General features: G+C 34.9%; 2 protein-coding genes across 8 annotated transcripts in view; one reads left to right on the top strand and one right to left on the bottom strand.

Moving 5' to 3' along the window:
• Window positions 1-2,344, top strand: part of CCPG1 (cell cycle progression 1) — a 33,982-nt gene extending 31,638 nt beyond the window's left edge. For all 6 annotated transcript variants that reach the window (XM_074327716.2, XM_019732275.3, XM_019732271.3 and 3 more), the window contains one exon: window positions 1,577-2,344. In XM_074327716.2, coding sequence (XP_074183817.1) covers window positions 1,577-1,766 — 190 coding nt within the window. In that variant the 3' untranslated portion in view covers window positions 1,767-2,344. The remainder of the gene's footprint in view (window positions 1-1,576) is intronic.
• Window positions 2,331-17,327, bottom strand: part of PIGB (phosphatidylinositol glycan anchor biosynthesis class B) — a 28,835-nt gene continuing 13,838 nt past the window's right edge. For both annotated transcript variants that reach the window (XM_088797218.1, XM_088797219.1), the window contains exons 7-12: window positions 13,136-13,187; window positions 11,886-12,097; window positions 11,223-11,287; window positions 5,132-5,345; window positions 3,828-4,008; window positions 2,331-2,741 (exon numbers count right to left, since the gene is read on the bottom strand). In XM_088797218.1, coding sequence (XP_088653344.1) covers window positions 2,604-2,741; window positions 3,828-4,008; window positions 5,132-5,345; window positions 11,223-11,287; window positions 11,886-12,097; window positions 13,136-13,187 — 862 coding nt within the window. In that variant the 3' untranslated portion in view covers window positions 2,331-2,603. The remainder of the gene's footprint in view (window positions 2,742-3,827; window positions 4,009-5,131; window positions 5,346-11,222; window positions 11,288-11,885; window positions 12,098-13,135; window positions 13,188-17,327) is intronic.

Raw genomic sequence — 17,327 nt, 5'->3', positions numbered from 1 at the left:
AGTTATATATCTTTTTGAATAAATGTGTCTATAAAATAATGAGACTGATTCTGGTATCTTTAGTTGTTAACCAAATATTTAGTGCTTGTAATAAGCAAAGCACTGTGAGGCTGCCCTGAGGAAACAAATGAAAAATTCTAGCTGTAACGGAGTTCACAAGCTTTTGGAGAGTTAGATAAATTAATGAAATGGAGGTGTAGAGGCATAGTATATAGTGGCCTCAGTCTGGAGATGTTTGAATAGGCTTCATGAGTGAGGTGGCCTTTGAACTGAACTACTTTTTATAAACTGGCTTTTGAAGGAGAAATGATTTTGCCAGCTTGATAGGGTAGGACATTCTACTCAGAGGGAACTTTGGTTAAGAGATGTGAAGACATGCCACTTTAGGGAGGCCACGTAGTGCTAGAGTTTGAATAGAAGAAAATACTCAGATCGTGAAAACCTCATTTAATGCTCAAAGACTTGCTTTGTTGCATTTTGGATCGCTGGCAGCAGCCTGGACGATTGGTTGGGAAGGGTGAGGTTAGGAGCTAGAAGGTGGTCTTTAAAACAATACAGACATGATCTGATCAGTAGGAGTGGAAAGGAGAAGATCGATTTGAATAACATATACTGTAGTAAGTAAAATTGGTAGTATTTATGAAAGATGTAGAAAGTAACATTGATTTCCAGATTTCTGAGTTGGGTCACTGGTTGGATAGTGATATCACTAAGCTAAGGAATGCCAGAGGTTTCGGTTAAGGGGAATTGGAAATGAGAATTGTGCTTGGAGGTACCTATTGACATCCAAACGGAGAGGATTAGTTGGCTATTAGTTGTCATATGACTGTCTCTTTAGCCCAGACTCGGTAACAGAGACAGAGACAGACACTAAGCTGGAGGTTTTTAATAGACTCCTGGGGAACTCCAACGTCTAAGGGATTGTAAGAAAAGAAAGCTGAGAATGATAAGACCAGAGAGTGGCATGAAAATTCAGTGATCTCAAGTAAAAGATATAGGTGTGTCAAATGCTTAAGAAAAAACAAAAGACAAACATTCTTGGGGGAATTGGGTGGCCATAGGTGGTCTTGTGGACTGTTGTAAGTAGTGACAAGCCTGATGGCATTATGGACTATTTGTTTCAGTGAGTGACAGAGCTTGATTATAGAGGTTGAGGAAAGCAGTAAATGTTGACATTATGAACCTTAGCTGTAAGAGAGAAAAAGAGATTTTGTTGTATTTGTAAGAGATATGTATACATATTCCTGCTGAGGGATGAAGCCATTGTGGAGGGATTGATTTTTACAGGAAAGCGAGAAAAATAATGGAAACATATCTCATTATTTTATTATCACATTTGTTTTTTATCTGTTGTGTTTCCCTTTTTTGCCAGTAGTTATGTTTGTCTTTTTTTTTCCTGTAGGATAAAAGTGTAATGATCTTTGGCATGGTTATACTAAGATTATACGTCAGATTAATTTAACATCCTTTTTCTGAGTGTTCAGATAATAGATTAATGGAGACAAACATTAAAATTGTTTCTTGTTTAAATAAATTTAACTCTAACATAGATGAAAAATGTGTTTACTGCTTTCAGTCGACCAGATAAAAAGCAACGTATGGTAAATATTGAAAACTCCAGGCATCGAAAACAAGAGCAGAAGCACCCTCAGCCACAACCTTATAAAAGGGAAGGTAAATGGCATAAATATGGTCGCACTAATGGAAGACACATGGCAAATCTTGAAATAGAATTGGGGCAGTTACCTTTTGATCCTAAATATTGACCATCATAATTAAGTTAAATTAGAAAATTGTAACATAAATGCTTTCTACAATGTTTTGTGTTGAAACTAAGATGAAATTATGAAGATAACAATGTCTTTTTTATCATTTCTAAGATCAGTTTGATGACTATATTATTACTCAGAAGCATCAAGCAAAAGCTTACTAACCTGCATTTTTCTGTAGTTTAGCTTTGCTGAATATTTTTTGGCACTGGAAATGTTGAACTGTAGTTTTAAGGAAGCCAGGCATGCAACAAATTGTGTGCATGAAATGAGACTTCCTTTCAGTGTATGAGCTTAAAGCAGGCTCAAATCATACATGACAAAGTGTAATTAACACTGATATTTGTGTTAAATTTGCAGTAGAGCTTGAAATGAGTACATTGTGATGGAATTTCTTCTTTAACATTTTATAATCTTACTTTTGCTTCTTGTCTTTTTGTGGGTTCAAGAGCCCGTTGACTTGTGAAGAATTTGCTGCCTTCTTATGAGCTTGCTGACTTGTTCTGTTGTGAAATTTCTTGCACATATGAATATTGTGGAAGAAACAATAAAACTACGCCATGAGGAAAACTAAAGGTCTTTATTTAAAATCTGGCATTTTATGGTGTTAATATACGATTTTATCCTTTTTAGTGTTAATATACGATTTTATCCTTTTTGGTATTTTTCAAACATACATTTCCCAGTAGTACGATTTGGTAAAGCAGTTCATAGTGGTTTTTTGCTAGTTCCATGAATCTTACTCAGTGTTTACTAGAGTATTTTAAGCAGCATCTGAATATTTCTGCCCAGCAGTACCTATTTCTCTGGGAAAACTAAACACAGTTCAGAATTTCATCTTCTGTTGAGTTTCCCTTTTAATTTCCGTTCATAGACGTATATGTGACTTCCAGTTCGACCCTCTGGCAAGTGAGTGTGGAAGAAAACAGCAGTTCTCTCGTAGTTTCTTGAAATTAGGAAAGCATTTATTTCCTAGAATTAAATAAACGTTTAAGTAAATAAAGGCTACATTTTGCTAAGTGCTGTTTCAAAAATTTTAGAATGGCTTTTTTTTAAATTAAAGTTTACTGGGGTGACAATTGTTAGTAAAGTTACATAGATTTCGGGTGTACAATTCCGTAATACATTATATCTCACATTGTGTGTTCACCACCCAGAGTCAGTTCTCTTTCCATCACCATATATTAGACCCCGTTTACTCTCTTCTAGAGCCCCCCTTCCCCCTTATCCTCTGGTAACCCCTAAACTATTGTGTATGTCTCTAAGTTTTTGTTCCTTCATTTGTTTGTCTTGTTCTTTTGTTGTTTTCAATTTTATATACTACATATCAGTGAAATGACATGGTTCTCTACCTTTTCTGTCTGACTTATTTTGCCTAGCATAATAATCTCAAGATCCATCCATGTTGTCACAAATGGTACTATTTCATCTTTTCTTACCGCCGAATAGTATTCCATTGTGTATATATACCACAACTTCTTTATTCAGAATGGCTTATTCTGATTTGCACCTCTACAACTTTTAAAAAATAAAAACAATGCAGTTTCTTATATTAACTCATGGTAAGTAATATATATTATATATATGAATATATATATTACATATATACATATATATACACACACATCTATACATAACTCTCTCTATATAGATATCTCTATATATATACAGAGGGTGCCAAAAAATGTATACACATTTAAAAAAGGAAAACTATTAAAATTGTAATACTCAATATATACCAATAACTAGATGAATACAAGACACGTTTGACTTCTGCAATTACAAGAGGTGCTCAAAGTGGTTACCATCAGTGTCCAGGCACTCTTGATTATGGCAAACTGCTTGAGCAACGCTGACCAAAGTGTCCACTTGTATACAAAATAGCACCCCCAGTATATATAAAAAACTAGGGCTGATTTTGACTAGGGTAAAAGACCAGTTACAAAATATGGGGGTTAACATGGACCATAAAAAAGTTATGTTGTCTATTTACCTGAGTGTTTGCTAAACTTAAGGTGAAATAAAAATACCGTTTTCCCTTTTTTCATGTTTCCTTACCTCCTCCAAAACACTGAAGATGATCAAGTGAGTAGGCATTGTTGAATTGTTGGGAAATTCTTTATACAACCAGTTTAAGGGATTTAGATAAAATATATCTGCTTCATCAAGATACTGACTTTTTCCAGTCAGGTCTGGGGGACACTGGAGAAATCTCATTGGAAGTGGGTAGTGGACATGGCTATGAAAAGAAAGTTAACATTATTGTTAGAACAAGTTTTTTAAAAAAAGTGAAAGTTTTCACATTTCTTTTAAGATACATCATGTTCACATAACAGAATATGAAGTTGGAATCTAAACTGAGTTCCAATTCAGGTGAAGAAGCAGGCCTTTAATGCAGTTTTCTCAAAGATGGAGAATCTGATCTTACACCATGTACCTGTGCAGCAGCAGCATTAACCCGCAAGTCCAAACTAAAGCAGGAAGCTCCATTTCAAGGTGGGAGGGTAGGTCAGCAGCTTGGGGGACTCAGTATTCTCTAACATTGGCATGGTCTTCCAGGAATGAAAGGGACCATTGGGACCAGGTAGTTACTTGTTAATAAGAGAGTAATTCCCCATAGGTTTATTTGGCGAGGGAGAAAACTGGTCACGAACCACAAAGGATTGTTGCTCTCTTCCCTTTCTGCTCTGGAAGGGGATGGATCACATCCTTAAATGACAAGTTTTTCCTGTGGGGTTTTTGTTTTTGTTCTTACTTATTTATATATGTTCACCGATTAACATCCAAATAAGTTGTGGGTTTATTAATGGCATAGAAAGACTAGGATATACATAAAAAAGATGGACTGATGAATTACGTCAGCATAGACCAGTTACTTGGACCATATTTATAACTTTGCCTCAGGAAAAATTTAAAAATACGTAACAGATACTTATTTTATTTACGAAATGCATAGTGTAACTTTACACTGACCTAATATTTCATGACTTTTACAATTTTGGAGATGAGGGTCTTGCTTCAAGGGGAAAGCAGAAACAACTGAGAAAAAGCTATCAGTAGTAAGATCAATGATAATTTCTTTACTAAGACTACCATCAAATAACCTATCAAATATTTTATACTATATTTAAATCAGATGATCTAAATGTAAGTTTAAATTTCTTTAAAAAAGGATATTAAAGTTAAAAGTATATGATTTTCATTGACATAGTTCAAATGGTTTTAAAAATTTATCAGTAAATAAATACGGAGTTTCAAATTTCTTATATTTGATCAATGGTCAATTTAAATCCAGGAATCTGAAAGGAATTTTAAAGTAGCTTCATTTTCTTAATAGCATATAGTGGAACAACTTTTATTACCTATAAAAAGGAGTAGAGTGGCAAGGCATCATTACAAATATGGAAGCTGCAGATTTGTGGGGATTGTTGTAACGGAGTTCTTGAATGTGAGTCATGACATCAAGAGTGCCTCGTTGATGAACTAAACCAGTATAGAGAGCGAGGAGCATATTTGATAAAAACAGGAAACTTAGAGCTGGTTTCTTCCATGTTTTCAGGTGATTTAGTGAATACCCTGCATGAAGGTAGACATGACATGTTTAATCAGAACACTGGCGATCTTGTTTTCTAGCTAAACAAATGTTCACTGCAAATACGTTTGTAATCTTTTGTGTAAGTAGCACAGCTATAATGCTGTTATGGACAAACAAGACACATGCAGTAGGTCATCTTTATAATTTCTCTGACCATTCCCTATCATTGTCCATGTTATCTAGGTCTTGACTTTCTTCTAGAAAAAGGAAAAGTGGAAAGATGGCTAGGGAGTCCAACAGACCCAGATTTGAATTCTTGCTCTGGCACACGCTGCTTACTTTGCTGAGCATTAGCTTCCCCATCTGCAAACGGGATAACAGTACCTTTTCAAGTATTAGAAAAAAAGGTATGTCTAGTGCCTGTCCTGGTACAAAGTAGTTGCTAAATAATAGGACTTTATGCCATTTATCCTCTTTAATCTCCCAAGCACCAGTAATGGACTGTACATACAAGTCTCAATAATTCTGGGGAAGTATAGCAGAATGTCCTCTTAGAGAAATATATCGCTGGGCTCCTGGGAGATTTTCAATATTCTCTATGAGTGGTGGCATGGATCTCTTTTTGCTAGAAGAAGAGGAATTGTTTCCACTATAGAGTTGGACAATTTGGAGATGCTGAACAGTTTTTTAATTTGTAAAAGTAATTCTTGCGTGTGGCAAAAAAACCCCAAAAATCTAGTAGAACAAACGGAAGGGTAAATGAAAAGTAAAAGTCCCTGTCCCCCTCCCATGGTTCTACTCTCTAGCAATAGCCACTGATAATGAACACAGTAGGATCTGTTGAAAATATCATCAAAGAACAGGCCTTTGCACTGGAAAAGACTAAGGTTATTAGTAAACTTTCTGAGATTAGGTTCATATTCCACATGCACTGTCTGTACCCACGGATCTAGATAATAGTTCTTTGGGAATCTGGGTACCCAGGGTCCAATCTATGGCTTGCCTGAAATTTTAGCACTAATTCCCACTGAGGCCAAGGCACATTTTCCATGACTGTACCTGGTTGACTGCTATCAGCTGTCTTAGCTTGGCTCAGTCACTAAAGATAATTGAACATGAATAAAATTTAGAACTTAAACCTAAATTTGTAATATTTTGGAGATGTAAATCCATTTTGAAATGGTAAAATTAGGAATGTACTAGAGAGAATGAGAACTAGAATTAGCTTTAGTAGAAATTGAGGTAGGATTCCCAAAATTCTGCCATCTAATAATTCCAGCCGCAGATACAAGACCAGCAAAAACAACTTGTAAGTAAAGTGCTTCCCTGGATTGACAGGAAAAACTAAATCTACCTAGTGGGCTCAAATTACAAGAAGCTACATTAAAACTTACTCCAGCAAGGCCCCAGAAGACAACTGCTCTCAGGTATATTCAAGTAAGTATACCATGGGCCTCTAAAGTGGTTCACTCATTAACAATTTGTTCCTTCACTAAAGGTTCATTTCAAGTTTTATCAGAGACTATATGGCATTAGGCATACAATGGTATAGGTGACTGATACACAAAACTAGAATACAAGGTGGTGAATGTAATAAAAATGGCATTCTGGGTAGAATGCTGCAAGAAAATGTGCTTGTCTTCCCAGCTTCTTCAGTGCTGAGGTAGGTCTTTTAGGTAATGCTTGCATTACTTTGGGGTGATTTTCACTTTGAAGCTAGCTCATTTTAGGATGGATCCTTTCGGTGAGAAATGAATCTCCCTATTTAGAGAAATAAAATGTTGGGAAGAGAAGGAACAGTTGAACAGTTTTGAGTTTGAAGACTGAGGGTTTTCAAACCATGTGATATATCGAAGTTTCCCAAGGGGATTTCAGAAACTGGTGTTGCTACAAAGAGAGTTGGAAAGATACAGCTTGAATGCTAGATTGAGCCACAAGAGAAGCCTAGAGTCCATGGTTTTCTTATAGGGAAATAGTATGGTTTAATATTTAAAGAGGTAATTGACAAGATCATAATAGCTGCCATCCAGTAAGCCTACTTAATTGTACATATAAATAATAAGAGGAAGTTCTCATTAAAAGGATCCACCCTAAAATGAGCTAGCTTCAAGATGTGATAGTCACCACCATGTAACATAAGCATTACCTAACATGAAATGAGAACCCCCGCCCCAATTACTGGAGATTCTGGGAACACGTTTTCTATATGTCCTACAAAACCACTTACAGAATTCTTTCAGCCTCGTAATTTCCATGAGAACAAGGGTTTAGTATGAACCCTGGTGACTACATGTCAGAATGCAGACCTCTTCATTTTACAAAGTAGCTCTTACTAAATGTTAAATAACATCCCAGAATATTTAATTTGCTTCTGTTATCTGGGCCTACAAAAAGATATTTCAAAGTGTATACAAAAAATTTCTAGAAGAATTTATAAGAAAGTGATAATTATCTCTGGGGAGTGAGGCTAGATGATTAGAGGATGACACTGATGGTTGAGTTTTGTTTTGTTTTTTTTGTACCATGAATATGTATTTTATGTAATAAAAAATACACTGGTTTCTTATCAAATCACTCTCATCAGATTACTGTTAATAGTGTTTTAAATACTTTATGTCCCAGTTGACTACTGCTGGATGAAATCTAAAAACTTGAGTATATAAGAAGGTCCCTCATGAGTTGGCTCCTCCTTGACTCAGCCATATCTCCTATTTGTCATGATTTACCTTGATACACACAATCACGTTTTAAGTTTTGGATATATGTTAACCTATATTCTTCAGCAATGCTTCATGAGTTCCTTCTTACCCAGGTAAGGTTCATTGTAACGAAGAAGATGGGAAAGTTGGGGGCTGTACATTACTAATCCCATCAAACGGGTAGCAAGGACGCATCCTGGTTTGGCCAAGGACAATTAGAAAATCCAATGTTAAGAAAAAAATCTCTACCAATTAGAGGTATTTCTGAGTTAACATTTTCATTTTTAAATACTCTTTTGGGGAGCTGTGTCAACTTGATTTCAGTGTTTACAGGAGGAAAACATGGGGTGGTTTAATTCTGGAATGGATGTACAGAGGAATGGGAGGAGTCTCTGAAATATTAAAAGCCATAATGAGAGTACTGGGCACAGAGGGAGGTATCAAGAATTGCATGTTGCTACTTAGCTAAGGAAATAAGCTATATTTTCATCTTCCATAGTGAGAAGTCAATAGATAATACCAAAACCAAAGATCTTCAAGGGCATTATTAGCATTTTATTTAGAGATAAATACCAAAATAACCATAGTGATTGCCTCTGGGGATGGGGAAATGGGAGAGAGGGAAGGGGAACCATTTAAAAAAAAAAAACTATGGAATGGCTTTTGAAGCAATGTAGATAATGATTTTGATAAAATGATTAGCATATGGAAAAACTGGTCTTACCAAAGACAAGCAAGTCTGTGTTGGCCACTGTGGTAAAAAACAGACACCTAACTCAGAATTGATAGCAGGTGCTGGAAACACCAGCACAAATGACAGGTTCAGTCTAAGAATTTCATTGTTACTAGACCAATGGCACCTTTCTTTTACAGGTAAGGAAACTGAGGCTAAGTTCATTAAGGATCAGAGCTAATCACAGAAGGTATGTTTTCTAGAATTAAGTCTTATTTTTGGACTGGACTGACGGAAATTCAAATTAGGCAAGAAAAATGGCTGCAGTTATTCCTCCTCTTGTATCCAGTCCCTACACAAGCCTGAAGTTCATTTCTCATCTCTTGAATTTGGCCTGGGTTTGTGACTTGCTCTGACCAAAAGAATGTGATGCAAGTGACAGTGTGCCAGTTCTGTGTTTGGGCCTCACTGGGTCTTGCACTCTCCCTCTCCTCTTGGAACCTGCCTACACACACGAAGTGAACAAGCCCCAGCTCACCTTTGGAAAGGAAGAGCACATAGAAGAGCTGAGGTAACTCTTATAGCCAGCTGAACCCCAAACGAGAGGGCCCAGCTTAAGTCAATAGAGCTGTGTACCCCATCTGCAGCTGATTACATTTGCATAAAGAACTCAGTGGAGATGAGAACTGCCCAGCTGAACTATAATCTTGTAAGTAAAAGCAAATTAAGTTTTAAGACACTAAATTTTGAGGTGGCTTGTTACACAGCAATTGCCAATAGAGTTCTCATGTTTATATAAAATCAGGTTAAAATGGGTCACAATAGGATAAAACTGACGTTTGAAGTACAGTGTAACTCAAGATTTCAGGTAGTTAGATTCAAAACTGAGCTATTTAAAATACCAAGAACTCCAAAGAGAGCTGCTGTTATCTGATACTGTACCTGAATATGCAAAGACTTCTATCTAGGTGAGCTCACCACTTAATTGGTCCTATTGTTGGAACCAGTTGGCATTAAACAGTTCTGACTTTTAATAGAAGTGCGAGTCTCCTAAGAATCAGAATCTCTTGGCTCACTCAAGAATCTTGGGTATATGTATCTGAAGGATAAGATCACATCCTGTGAGAATGTCAGGAGTTTTGGTGAGTATCAGTTCTATAGAGATCGTTCTGAGTGGACACAAGATGGAAGAAAGGCTTATTCTTGTCCATTACAAGAGGATCTCTTCAACCCTCATCAGCATTTTGTCTAAATCTTTGGGAATGGGAACAAAGGGTTACAGATGCAATCTTTTGGGCTGGGAATGAGGATCAAAGAACAGTCTTTCCCTAAAACACATTGTGAAGACACAGAAGTGGAATGCTGGAAAATCCCAGATTATAAAAATGGAATCAAAATAACTTCCTAAATTCACTTACATACACACACACACACACACACACACACACACACACACACACACGTATTCTAGGCTGGCAGTGCTCACTTGGGCAGAAACCAAAACTCAAGATGTAAAAACGAAAAAATATGAAGTGATCCATGAATAAATTCGCTCTGGTAAATGGGCCCAGTATTCTTAAGACTTGCCAAATAGTTGTTAGATATCTATATTTTTATATGTGCCTGCATTTGTATATAAAGTAACACTAAATGACATAAATTAACTTTGGTTTCAGCACTACAGATGGATAAATATATAGATGTGTATGTACCTAAATTGATGAGAATGTCAGCTCTGTAGGCGATAATATAAACTTGGTCAAAGAAGGCTGCTTAACTCTATGGGTTGTTTGGAGTTTTTTTCGTTTTGTTTTTTTTAAGTAAAAAGCTTGATACCATTAACTCCCTTGCTTTTCCCTGTCTCTAGAAATGAGTTGATTACTCATTTCTTCCTTCCCAGTCTAGTGATTTTTTTTTTCAGTGATTAATATTTGAAGGGAACCAATAGTCATTTATTCTGAATTGAAGTTAATAAAGTTTCAATTCATAATTTTCCCAAACCAATGTAAAAAATTCATATTTTCAAGAGCTGAGTAATATAAAACTTTAGAAGTAACATTTAAAAAAATTATTGCAGAAATGATGGAGAAAAGGCCAAAATAAAATTAGGTGTTAATCACTCTTAAAAATGGCATACGCATTAGAGTGAGTCTTAAAGCATTAAAAACTGGTTTCAACAGCTATAAATATATTTTCATTTGTGGAATGAAGAACTTTATAGTTTAACCATAAACTGAAAGTAGCTACTCTAAAATAGACATATTCCATCACTTTTTAGTGAGAGATTTCTAATAGCCAGGAACACCATCACCAAAAGGTGCTTTGGATATTGGATCTTTATGATTTTATCTCATTTTACAGGATACAGGAAAAAGGATATTTAGGCTGCAAAAAGAAAAGACTGCAATATAATTATTTTGTAATTAAGAAATAGTTATTTTTGCCTATTTGAAAATTGTATTTTAGAATTTAATGAGCTTAATGAGAGTTTACTGTCTTTTAACTATTTCTTATACTTTTTTTCTATATTGAACAAAAATACTTACCACAGAACACCATACAAAATGGTAAAACTGGATAGATAAACCTGAATTCTTTGTGGCTCAACATGCTATAAGAGAAAAAGATATTAAAAGAAAATATTTTTTCATATTACATGATAGTTTGAGAAATTAATTGTATTTTAAATGGAATAATTAACATGACCTGTTTTTCTAAGTACTGAGACTGAATTTCATGCTTCAGGAATCAGTCATTTTTTAGTTATAAGGTGATGATGTGTTAAAAGTAATTCTAATATTTGATGTCAATGTCTAAAGTACAATTATATTCTAAAAAAGGGATTTCTATAACCAAGTAAGTCATATTGGTCATATCTGGAATAAAGATGCATACGTTTTCATTTAAAAATATTTCTCTGGTCCTTCAATACTTAAAATTTTGGTAGTTTCTGTTAATTTTTAAGAACAAATGAAATTCATTCAACTTCTTAAAACTTGAATGTAATCCTTGTACAGCAAACTGTACATATCAGAAGTTTTCATTTTACCTGAGTATCAGCATAATTACTACCTCTCAATCTGCTAAATAATCCCCATTAACAAATCATAAGAGTTAATGCATCTCTAAAAGATAAAGTTTACTTTTTGAAGAATTTAATTTCTTGGTAACATTATAAAAATTAATGATTTGAACAAGTAAAATCATACCTATAAACTAGCAGTGTCCACAGCACAGTCACCAAAAGTATCCGGTACCTTCTGGGGGCTAGGAAGCAGCCATGAATAAAGAAGGGCATGTGAGTACCCAAGATAACTGGAAATCCTTGACTGAAGTACCAGTGCCATGAATGAGAACCATAAAATGTTCCCAAATTCTGCAGCACGTTAAATTTCAAAAAATTATACTGAACCAGAGTCCACTGGCATAGTTGAAGGAAAGAGAAATAGAAATGTTAGTGCCAAATATTAATCTTTGGCATCAGGGAATTTGGCAGAATCTTGTCATTAAATTAGGAATAAAGTGTAAAAACCAGACAATAGTTTACATTAATAATTTTGAATAATGACCATATGAAATCATTCTTTATTTTTTATGTTCTAAGTATTGCTTTTTGTTAATTTGTAAAACTAGGTTTTTGAGATTCAAGAAAGTATGAATAAACATTCATATTTAGACAATGTAAGTTTTACATATGATTAGAGCTAAGGAGAATCCTAAATAATTTTTATGAGAACGTGTGTGTTGTAACCACATTAAAAATTTTATTCTAGTACCTTACGATATCACACATTACTTATTAAGATAAAGCTCTGAAAACATTACAACTGGAATGATGGCACAAAGCAGATAATGATCGACAGCAACAACAGCTAACATAAAGTGCTCACTTGTGCTCGGCATCGTTGTAAGCATTTTACATGCATTATTTAATCCTACAACCTTGTGAGGCAGGTACCACAGTTATTTCCAGATAAAGAAACTGGCAAGGAAGGTACATAACTTGTCGAAGGTCACACAGGTAATAATGAGGGCACTAAGCCTCAAACTGGCAATTTGATTCCAGAGCCCATAAGTGACTTAAAAACAGGGAACTTAAAAACAACAAACAGTCATGAAATTAAAATGTCAAACCAATGCTTGAAGACTAACATATTCTGGTTAATCTGAATTCTGAATGATTACTTTGAGGTCAACTAAAATCATTAAAATTTAACCTTTTGTTACAAACCTGACAAAATGCACAAACTTTATGCTCATAAAAATGCCTTAAAATTGACTTTTGAACTTCAACTAGGAATACACAATTCTGTTACATAGCACAGCAAATTGAACGAAAGGCATATGCTAGTTTTTTTTTAATGTATCCTATATTACTTAAAAAAAAGGTTTGTCTATGTTCTCAAATATTCATGGATTAAAAAGTCAGGTTGAGTTTTTAGTGTAATAAACAACTTACTTGACCAAAAAACATACGATCAATTATCAGAGACCAACTCAAAGTGACAAATCTGAAAAACAAAAAGGATAATTAACATTATGAACTAACCGAAAATCCAGTATTAGCATACGGCTTTTCAAGTGCCTTGCCTCAACAGCCACTTTAAAAATGCTTTAGTTTCACCTACTGAATGTGGATTTACACATTTTGAAAGGTGTTTCATGACAGAAGCTGCATTTAAGCAAACTTTGAAAAGCAATAAACACTGCTTTATCTGTTGCTGCATAACAAATTATGCCAAAACCTGGCAACTTAAAACTACGAACATTTGTTATCTCACAGTTTCTGTGGGTCAAGAATCCAGATGCAGCTTACCTCAGTGTCTCTGGTTCAAAGTCTCTCATGAGTTGTCAAGATGTTGGCTGAGGCTATAATTTCACCTGAAGGCTTGATTGGCGGTGGGGGATGGAGGGGCGGGGGGGGGGGCGGTAATGGGAATATTTGCTTCCAAGCTCACTCACATGGTTGTTGCCCCCCCCCACCTGATCCTCTCCTTAAGACTGCCTCATGACATGGCAACTGGCTTCCCCCAGTGTGAGCCAGCTGAGACAGCGAGACAGGCACCCAAGATGGAAGCCAGTGTCTTTATTACCCTCTTGTGACCTCTGTTCTGCTATAGTTCTGTTAGAATTGATTCAAAATGTCCAGCCCACACTCAGGATTATCCAAGAGCATGAATATTAAGAGGATGGGATTAGTGGGGGCCATCTCAGAGGCTGCCTACCACAAACATATACAGAAAAGTACACGAATATTAATCTTCATGAATCATCACTATATGGACACAACTGTGTAATTGTCATATAGATCAGGATACAGAGCATTAGTAGCACTTCAAAAGGCCCCCTCATCCCTGCAACCAGTTAATCTCCACTCCCTTCCCAAAGATGACTGACTTCTGATAGAGTATATTTTTACCTTTTTTTGAATTTTACAAAAATGGAATCATACTATATGCACTCAGGTCCAGTTTCCTACAATCATTATGTTTGTGAGATTTAACCATGTTTTTTGAACATTGGAATAGTTCATTAATTTATAATACTGTATCGTTTTCCCACTGAATTAATATGTCACAATGTATTTATTCCGATGGGCGCTGTTCTTCCCCCACCCCCTTTAAATTTTAGCTATCATCAACAGTGCTATGAACATTCTTTGACTCATCTTTTGGTTCCCATATGTACATTTCTATTGAGTATATACTTAGGATTGAAATTACTGGGCTCTAAGGTATAGGTGCAATCAGCTTTAGTAAATACTTTTTCAAAGTGGTTGTATTAATTTATATTCCCACAGTAATGCACAAGGGTTCTATATCCTTTTAAGCCATTTAGGTAGATGTGTAGTAGCATGTCATGATGATTTTAATTTACATTTCCTTGATGACTAATGAGGTGACTTGTTTTATACTTCCTGGACATTTAAATATCTTTTGAAGTATCTTTTCATCAAGTTTCTATTATCTTTTTCTTACAGATTTTTACAAGTACTTTCTATAATTTTTTTCTTGTTTTGTATTGTAAATATCTTCTGGTCTGTGGCTTGCTTTTTCATTCTCTTGTGAATCTGATGGAAAAAAAAGTCTTGCATTTTAATGTACTCAAGTGTATCTATCTTTTTCCTTTATAATTAATACTGTGTTCTTTTTAGGAAATCTTTACCTGCTTCAAAGTCATGAAGATTTTCTGTCTTGCAGAAGTGCCATTCTTTTACCTTTACATTAAGATCTATAACTCCTCCCACCCTTTTATTTTGCTTACAGCGGCAAGTCAGGGTCAATATTACTTTTTTCCCCACAAGGATAGCTAACTAATACAATATTTATTGAAAAGACTATCCTTTCTCTTCTGTACTCCAGTATCAATATCATCATAAATGAAGTAATCATTTATGTTTGGATCTGTTGCTGGACTCTATTGTGTTCCATCAGTCTATTTTACCATGCATTAATTACTGTAACTTTGTAATAAGTCTTGATATGTAGTAACATAAGTCTTCCAACATTTTTTTCTTCTAAGATTCTTTTACCTAATATTGGCCTTTTGCATTCCACTTAAACATTTAAAACCAGCTTATCAATTTATACAGACACTCCATATTGGAGTTTAAATTGGAACTGCATTGAATATATAGATCAATCTGGAGAGAACAGGTATCTTTAAAATACTGAGTCTTCTTTCCATCAACATCATATACCCTTTCACTTATTTAGGTCTTTAGTTTCTCCCAATAATTTTCTGTAGCTTTCTGTGTAGAGGTCTTGTACACCTTCCATTATTTTATTTGTAGATCTCTGATGTTTTTTGATGCCACTGTAAATGACACTTCTGTTTTCCATTTAATTTTTTATTTTGATTTGATTTCTGAGAAAAATTGCAAGAATAGTACAAAGAATTCCCATATATCCTTCACCTAGATTACCCAGATGTTAACATTTTACCATATTTGCTTTATCCTTTTCTTTCTAAGTATATATATATAGTTTTTTCTGAATTGTATGACAGTAAGTTGCAGTCATTGTTCACCTTTATCCCTACATACTTGAGTGGGTATTTCCTAAAAACAAGAAAATTCTCTTACATAAAGCACAGATCATCAGATTTCAGGAAATTAACATTAAATCATTATGGTAATCTATGCCTTTATCAGATTTTGCCAACTGTCCCAATAATGTATTTTAAACTTTGATATTTAAGTGTGTTTTTCCAGGACACATCAGCTCCAAGTCAAGTAGTAGTTTCAATCTAGCTGTGGAGGGCGCAGCTCACAGTAGTCCATGCAGGGATTGAACCGGCAACCCTGGTGTTACGAGCATCGCGCTCTAACCAACTGAGCTGTCCGGCTGCCCCCCAGTAATGTATTTTATATAAAAAGAGATTCTGATCAATTTGTTGTGTTCACTTGTCATGCCTCTTTAGTCTTCTTTTATCTAGAATAGTTCCTTAATCTTTCCTGGTCATTCATGACTGTGGCATCTTTGAAGAATACAGGTCAGTTACTTTGTTAAATATACCTCAGTTTGGGTTTGTCTGATGTTTTCTCATGAGTAGATTCAGGTTATACATTTTGGTAGTACTATCACAGAAGTGATGGGGTGTTTTTCTCTGTGCTTCACTGCAGCAGTCTCATGATACTGATTTGTCCTATTACTGGCAATGTTAACTTTGATCACTTGGTTAAGGAGGTGTTTGTCAAGTTTCTCCATTGTAATATCCTTTTCTCTGTTTTAATTAATAAATATTTTATGGGGAGATACTTTGAGACTATGTAAACATCCTGTTATTACTCAAACTTTTACCTACTAGTTTTAGTATTCAAATACAATTAATATTTGTATATTGACCTTATATCCAGTGAGCATGCTGAATTTGTTTACTAATTCTAATAGTTTACATTCTTTTCTTTTGGATTTTCTGCACATAGTATTGTCATATTGTTTTATTTCTTCCTTTCCAACTGTTTTTCTTGCCTTATAGCGGTAGCTAGGACACATACTGTTACACAGGAGGGGAAATGATGAGCATCCTTGTATTGCCCGTCTCAAAGAATAGGATTTCAGTGCTTCAACACTTAGTATTATTTTGCTGTAACATTTTATACAAATCTATTATATTAATGAAGTCCCTTCCTATTGCAAGTTTCTAAGGGTTGCTTACCCCCCCCAGTCATGAATGGACTTCTGATTTTATCCTGTGCTTTTTCTGTGTCTATTGATATAGTCACGTGACTTTCCTCATTTATTCTGTTAATGTCATAAAGCAAACTGATTTTTTTCTTAATTTTTTTATTTTTCAATTACAGTTGATATTCAATATTATTTTATATTAGTTTCAGGTGTACAGCATAGTGGTTAGACATTTATATAATTTATAAAATGATCCCCCTGGTAATAGATCTAGTACCCACCTGGCATCTTACATAGTTATTATAATAATATTACCGAGATTCACTATGCTGTACTTTACATCCCTGTGACTATTTTGTAACTACCTGTTTGTACTTCTTAATTCCTTCACATTACAATGTAGTCTCCTTTTTGATACTAGGTTGGTGCAAAAGTAATTGAAGTTAAAAGGTTAAAAACAATTGCAAAAACTGCAATTACTTTTGCACCAAATTAATATCTCTAGATTCAATATACTAAGAT

Source organism: Rhinolophus sinicus, chromosome 3 (genome assembly GCF_057876585.1).
Source record: "Rhinolophus sinicus isolate RSI-liver-muscle chromosome 3, RSI-T2T, whole genome shotgun sequence".
Classification (NCBI taxonomy): domain Eukaryota; kingdom Metazoa; phylum Chordata; class Mammalia; order Chiroptera; family Rhinolophidae; genus Rhinolophus; species Rhinolophus sinicus.
This window is presented reverse-complemented; position numbering and strand designations above follow the sequence as displayed.